Consider the following 7,617-nt stretch of genomic DNA (forward strand, 5'->3'; position numbering starts at 1 on the left):
CTAAGGTCAGCAGATCTAGATATTAGTAATCGTCTAATCGAACTTTCTAGGTCAAATCGAGCTGTTTACTATGATCGTTCTTTTAGTGTAACAGGCCCTCTCATCTGGAATAGACTTCCCTCAGCTCTTACTAATCTCCAGAACTTGGCTGAATTTAAACGAGCTTTAAAAACAAAATTATTTAAAAATCTTACCATTTATACATTTTAACTTCTTTTCAATATTTTATAATAAGCCATATTCTAAAACTTCCGGTAATTGTTTGGTTTCGGTTGTCTCCTTATTGTACCTTTTTCTATTTCCTTCTATGATTCGTTCTTAAGTTCAACAGCTCGGCTGTGGAACGAACTGCCGGCCTCTGTGTTTCCTCCCTCCTACAACATGGGACTCTTCAAGACCCATGTTCACTCCTTCCTCTCCACAAAAAGACCCTCCACACAGCATCCCCAAAGATGACATAGGCCCTGAGGGAAATTATTTTCTTCAGGGCCTCCTGTGTGGAGTAAATATTAAAAAAAAAAAAAAAAAAAAAAAAGTGTCTGCTCAGAAAATTCTCATTTCTGAGCACAAACTGCCTCCTGTTTTATGTTATGTTTTAGTTTTAATATTCGTGTTTTGTCCTGTCCTACTGTTATTGTTATTCTAAGTTTTGTCATCACTTTGTATAAACAGTGTATTTAGTGTTATAATATTAGATCTGTATTGGGTAAGGCACACTGAAGGAATAATTTTAAGAACTATTAACACTGAATTACCATTTTTTTTAAAGTTTGTTTTACGAGTAGTTAAGCGCACTTGAAGTGAAATGACACTAAACTGCGCTATATAAATTCCATGTTATTATTATTATTATTATTATGTTATAATCAATCGATGAATTAATACTTTTACGTTTAGGTTTACGTTTACGATTTACGTTTCGTAGAAACAATAGCGCGTTTTGCCTTTGATGGCGCTGTTTTAAAAAACGCATGTTTTAACCTGTCACATGTGACATCTTTATATAAAAACATACGCGTATTCTAATGCAACGTTGTGTCAAATTTCAAAGCAATCTGTGAAGAAATTTCGGAGATTTAAGATTTTGAACAAACAAACATTAAGATTTGTATGTATATAGACTAGCTTTACCCCGCCACGCGTTGCTGTGGCTCAGTCTGTCACCGTTTTTTTAAAAAAAGCATGTTTTACCAGTTATAGGTGACATAATATATATAATATTGTATATAAACACACGCGTATTCGAATGCAACGTTGTGTCAAAATTTTTAAAGCAATTGGTGAATAACTTTGGAGATTTAAGACAAACGAAATTTTTTATTTATATATTGAATGCTGTTTCGGTAACACCTACAAAGAGGTTTGCACGCAACATTAGCAATACCTGTGGTTAGAAGTATGTTTCGATAACATATACAAAGAGGTTTGCACGCAACATTAGAAATACCTGTGTTTAGAAGTATGTTTCCATAACATATACAAAGAGGTTTGCACGCAACATTAGAAATACCTGTGTTTAGAAGTATGTTTCGATAACATATACAAAGAGGTTTGCACGCAACATTAGAAATACCTGTGGTTAGAAGTATGTATCGATAACATATACAAAGAGGTTTGCACGCAACATTAGAAATACCTGTGTTTAGAAGTATGTTTCGATAACATATACAAGGAGGTTTGCACGCAACATTAGCAATACCTGTGGTTGGAAGCATGTTTCGATAATATATACAAAGAGGTTTGCACGCAACATTAGAAATACCTGTGTTTAGAAGTATGTTTCGATAACATATACAAAGAGGTATGCACGCAACATTAGCAATACCTGTGGTTAGAAGTATGTTTCGATAACATATACAAAGAGGTTCGCACGCAACATTAGCAATACCTCTAGTTGGAAGTATGTTTCGATAACATATACAAAGAGGTTTGCACGCAACATTAGCAATACCTCTAGTTGGAAGTATGTTTCGGTAACACCTACAAAGAGGTTTGCACGCAACATTAGAAATACCTGCGGTTAGAAGTATGGTTCGATAACATATACAAAGAGGTTTGCACGCAACATTAGAAATACCTGTAGTTGGAAGTATGTTTCGGTAACACCTACAAATAGGTTTGCATGCAACATTAGCAATACCTGTGGTTGGAAGCATGTTTCGATAATATATACAAAGAGGTTTGCACGCAACATTAGAAATACCTGTGTTTAGAAGTATGTTTCGTTAACATATACAAAGAGGTATGCACGCAACATTAGCAATACCTGTGGTTAGAAGTATGTTTCGATAACATATACAAAGAGGTTTGCACGCAACATTAGCAATACCTCTAGTTGGAAGTATGTTTCGATAACATACACAAAGAGGTTTGCACGCAACATTAGCAATACCTCTAGTTGGAAGTATGTTTCGGTAACACCTACAAAGAGATTTGCACGCAACATTAGAAATACCTGTGGTTAGAAGTATGGTTCGATAACATATACAAAGAGGTTTGCACGCAACATTAGAAATACCTGTAGTTGGAAGTATGTTTCGGTAACACCTACAAATAGGTTTGCATGCAACATTAGCAATACCTGTGGTTGGAAGCATGTTTCGATAATATATACAAAGAGGTTTGCACGCAACATTAGAAATACCTGTGTTTGGAAGTATGTTTCGATAACATATACAAAGAGGTATGCACGCAACATTAGAAATACCTGTGGTTAAAAGTATGTTTCGATAACACCTACAAAGAGGTTTGCAAGCAACATTAGCAATACCTGTTGTAAGAAAGGTTTTAGGTGGTACGCCTGCTTTTTGAATATGTAAGAGCGAGATGACAGATCGAGGTATAAAAGATGATGGATGCATCTGCTCGCTCTCTTTTCCCAACCGACAGCTAAGAAGATAGTAGTAGACAATCCGTTCTAAATTGTTAATAAACATTCTATTCGCACACGCGTTCTATTATTGAGATCCTCACAGTACCACCAAGTCTGTATATAACACCTGTGGTTGGAAATATGTTTCGGTAACACCTACAAAGAGTTTTGCACGCAACATTATCAATTCCTGTGGTTGGAAGTACGTTTAGAGAGATATAAATACATATAAGGCCTGAACGCGATAGTCTCGTTTCCTACGAGGCTTTTGTCGTTAACTTCGGGGACAGAAGCCTGGGGTGGGGTGCAGGGGGAGAATTTCAAATTGACATGCCCATTCATCGCGATTCTTTTGCAAAGTGTTATTCAAAATAGCTATAGATGGCGCTTAATAAAACGTTAATATAATTTGAACTTTGAATATAACTGGTTGGGAAGTGCAACAAACGAAATAAACAAATATCTTATTCATAAAATAGTATTTTAAAAACAAGGCGACGTGCACCAAATAATAAAATGCTTTTTAATGTCTATTTGATTTATTCATGAAATTATGACGAGAGGTAATCTAGCGGAATCAAATGAAACAATTATTGCGTACCGACCATTTGGAATAACAATGTTCCATCTGACAAGCCAAAGCTATGCGATTTTGACCCCTATAGCATCTCTGAAGTGACTTTCTTCAAAGCCCATTATCGAGTAACGTTAAGAGAAGAAAAGTAAGGCTATCCTTAGTTTTTTTCTTGGTTTTTACAAAATTTCATCGTTTAAAGATGACAAACTTGTGAAGGAACAGTCCGTTCACGCCAAGCGGCGAAATCATAAATAAACAACTCTCCGGGAGAAATCAATCAATTGTGCCCGGTTGAGTTTGTTCGATGTGATGTGCCCAGTTGCCCTAGTTCCATCTTCTCTCCGAATAGTCGAGTTCAGGCAATAATATGATAGGCAACTATTTGTATGTCGTTAGTTGGCAGTGACTGAATGCTGTTCAAATGAGATACCTGAGGAAACCAACTATTCCACATCCCACACTCAAAAACTAACTACGCACAGCAGTCATTTTGCAGAAAAACGCGCAAAAAATAAAATAATATCTTTTCAATTGCTGAAATTTTTCATTTGTCCTCAGGTCAATTTACTGGATGCGTATTAGGAAAAAATTATTAATTGCGAACCCTCTACTCCTCTCCTGCTGTGTGGAAGATATTTGTTATTTTCTTATTTCATTATGTTATTTTTAATATTTATCTGTGAATATTATTTTATAATGTAAGTATGTATTATTTTTATATAGGTACTTAGTTTACATTATCTATCAGTAAATTTTTTTTAAACATTTTCTTTTTCTGTCAACTCCACTTAACTTAACTTTATGTGGAATCCGCATGAAATCGGTGCATCGGAGATCGGAGAGAATTTCCTTAAATAATTATATTACGGGGCAGACATTTAGGCCATTTTAATGATAACATTTTTATTATATAATATACTAATAATTGGTTTACATGATTATTCGAGTGATGGCAATTATTGCACCAAATGTATATCACAGTGATTTGTTTTTGGGGTATTATGCCGTGTTGCACTACCTCCTTCTTTAGCCAACGTTTCGGACGTAATCTAGATTACACATCTGCCCTGATGATGGACACTGCAATGCTGTCCGAAACGTTGGCTAAAGAAGGAGGTAGCGCAATACGGCATAATACCCCATAAACAAATCAGTATAATACTTTTGGAACTAGAATAAAAAACGAAAAAATAGTGCGTCCTTTGCCCGCTTACAAGGACAAAGATTAGTGTGCCAAACGACGAATTTAACGGTATTTTGTGCGAAGGTGATGTTACAAACATTAAAACAAGTTTTGGAGAAATATAAATTTGTTTATATTTAATATTTGAAATGGTCCGGCCTAAAACTAAACATTCAAATACTCGTAATATAAATGAAAATTAGGTACCCACGAAGTCACTATACATCTCACATTATGAATATCTGAAATATCTCTATAATTATTATAAATAAATGCCGCCTACTTGTTTTTGGATCAGCCGTCGAAGAGCAAACCCGAAGGTAAAAACCTGTAGGGTGGATCCACCCCCGCGTGGTCACCGTGCCCCCCCCCCCCACGCCACCCACTCCCACAGCCTCGTCTCACCTCTCGCCACTCCAGCCGAGGTGCAGATCACTCGGTGAGCAGTCACAGTCAGTCTGCAGTCAGAGGACTGCGACAGAGGAGCTCTGTTCCCCGTACTCCGTATTGTTGGCTCGCGAGACACGCTATTTATATTATTTCGAAGCGTAGTTTTCCTCTTCAAACTATCTTCTTGTATTGTTAGAATAATGTGCACTATTTAATTATTCTAAATATTATGGTGAAGTGAATAATGAATTTTGATGTGATGATTTATCATTAATATCATCAAAGCGAAAGTTTTTCTAATAAGGACAGTAAAAAATGTGAAGATGAAAGTTTTAAAATACGCAATTAATTTTAAAAAAATAACAAAGTAGTGAATGTGGGACAAAGTAAAGTTGGATTTTGAAAGTATAAAACGTAGCGATGAAGTCTAACGTCGTGCTCCAGAATTCCGGTAAGGGGAGGCTGTTCCCCGACGCCAACAACAACCTCGGGGAGCGGAGCAAAGGGGGCCCAGGTGGCGGGGGCTACGGCCTGCGCCCCCGCTCGGGACGCAAGGGGGCGACTGGGCGGAAGAAGGCCGAGGGCGCGGCGCCCCTCAGCAAGTACCGGCGTCGCACGGCCAATGCGCGCGAGAGGACGAGGATGCGGGAGATTAACGGAGCCTTCGAGGCGTTGCGACGCTGCGTGGGGGGCGCCGAGTCGGGCCCCGGGGCGGCCAACGAGAGGATGACCAAGATCTCCACCCTGCGACTGGCGGCGAGGTACATCGCCGCCCTGGCCGCCGTACTGGAGGAGGAGCCCGAGCAGCCTCTCTACTACCAGCACGCGGACATCAGCCTGTCGCCCGACATCAGCCTGTCTCCGGACATCAGCCTGTCTCCGGAGGCGCCCCTGTCCCCGGCCTTCCCCCACGAAGCGCTGTCGCCCGCCTTCCCCCACGGGTGCCTCTCCCCCGCCTTCCCCGACAGATCGCTTTCTCCCTTCGACCCCTTCTTCACGGAGTTCAGCTAGCGGCTCCACCAATACAAGAAGCCTATGACTGTTATGATTGCGAGTTATGAGCGTGCCTTCTCACTAACAGTGTAGATCTAATATTATCTTAAAGAGTAGGTATTATATTCATAATGAATACAGGTATATTTTATTTATGTCGTTTCACATTACTGAAGAATTATTTTAAAAATCTACACCGAGATTAACTCAGTTAATCTTTTTGTCATTTATTTTGTAAATTATGTAAAAATATTAGTGTTTTGTGAATTCTCAGTAGAGTGTGCCATTATTTAAGAAATTACGAGATTTACATTCGACTTTGTTTTGTCCACGAATGAATATAATATAAAAATACTCCAAGTAATTTATACGATTTTAGTCATGTTATTACCTTTATAATATTGTACAAATAATAAGGATGTACTCATAAATTTATTACCGATGCCTGGACTTTGTATTTATTATTTTAATTAATTATTTTAAATGCTCGGATTAAGTTAAATCGATATTTATTTATTTATTCCAACATTTTTTACAAGAAAGTATATTTTCTTTTGTTCATATTCAATTTGTTTTTGAAGAGATTCGTATCAGATTTTTGATGTTCACTTCCTCCTGAAAATAGAATAAACAAGAACAAAATGAAGAAATAAAATAGATCCGTATCGGATATCGGTATCAGTATCGTAAACAACGTCGTAATATCTGTTCTAATGTGAAATACAACAACAACAAGTATGCTTTGTTCTATAGAACAAAATAAGATAGGTTATTCCATATGTTTAAAATAATCAATTATAAAACAAAAAGTGAACCCCCTTTTAGCCCTCAAAGAGAGTAAAGTTGGTTTCTTCATATCCATCTATGTGTTACGAACACTTTTGTAATTTTACCCGCTCAGTTGGAATAGGAGTGTTGGCCCACTTAAATAAATTTATGTAAAATACAAAATCAAAACACTGAAAAATCAAGAAAATGTGCATATAATTATATTATTTAAATAAATTATATGAAATTTATACAGAAAGTTATTTTATTATTAACTATGCAGAAATACCTATTACGAAAATTTAATGAAACTACTCAAGTTTTCAAACAAGACCCATGAAGATGAGGTATGATCTCTCGCTGGGACTAGTTTATATATGCTTATTGCCAACTACCTACATTCATTTGATCATGTCATGAAAATAAAAATTTTGGAATTCACAAAATTTCAACAATTCATCTTAATTCAAAGATGATATTCAAGTTCGGTGAAAGTCCTATTGAAGTTCTGTTTTATGCAAGCATGGTGAAACAATCGGTTCATCATGAAATAATAACGGAACTTTCACAGAACTTTAATTTCAACTTTGAAATTTGATGAATTGTTCAAATTCAATTTCATGAAATCACTCGGAAAATAATGAACGCAAGGTAAAGCACAGAACCAGCACACAAATACTGTGACTGAAATAAAATATTCAGAAAATTTTTAGAAAATTATGTGGCTATTTTATTAAATATCTTAAAATATGTCATGGTAATTATCTTAAGCACTTTTCAGAGAAACAATAACTGTTACAATTTATTTGCGCATCCAAAGGAATATGATAAAAT

At 36.6% G+C, this 7,617-nt stretch overlaps 1 protein-coding gene across 1 annotated transcript; it reads left to right on the forward strand.

Annotated features, from left to right (window-relative positions):
- Window positions 1-5,103: 5,103 nt before the first annotated feature.
- LOC149415203 (uncharacterized) lies at window positions 5,104-6,205 on the forward strand. The gene has a single exon (XM_089642311.1). It carries the CDS (start codon window positions 5,443-5,445, stop codon window positions 6,031-6,033), a length of 591 nt encoding a protein of 196 aa, XP_089498437.1. The 5' UTR covers window positions 5,104-5,442; the 3' UTR covers window positions 6,034-6,205.
- The last annotated feature ends 1,412 nt before the right edge of the window (window positions 6,206-7,617 follow it).

This window comes from Hesperophylax consimilis, chromosome 18 (assembly GCF_061612785.1).
Source record: "Hesperophylax consimilis isolate HC1 chromosome 18, BYU_Hcon_1.0, whole genome shotgun sequence".
NCBI lineage: Eukaryota > Metazoa > Arthropoda > Insecta > Trichoptera > Limnephilidae > Hesperophylax > Hesperophylax consimilis.

Excerpts from the sequence above, each read along its gene's own strand:
- LOC149415203 (XM_089642311.1), top strand. The coding sequence starts at position 5,443 with ATGAAGTCTAACGTCGTGCTCCAGAATTCCGGTAAGGGGAGGCTGTTC.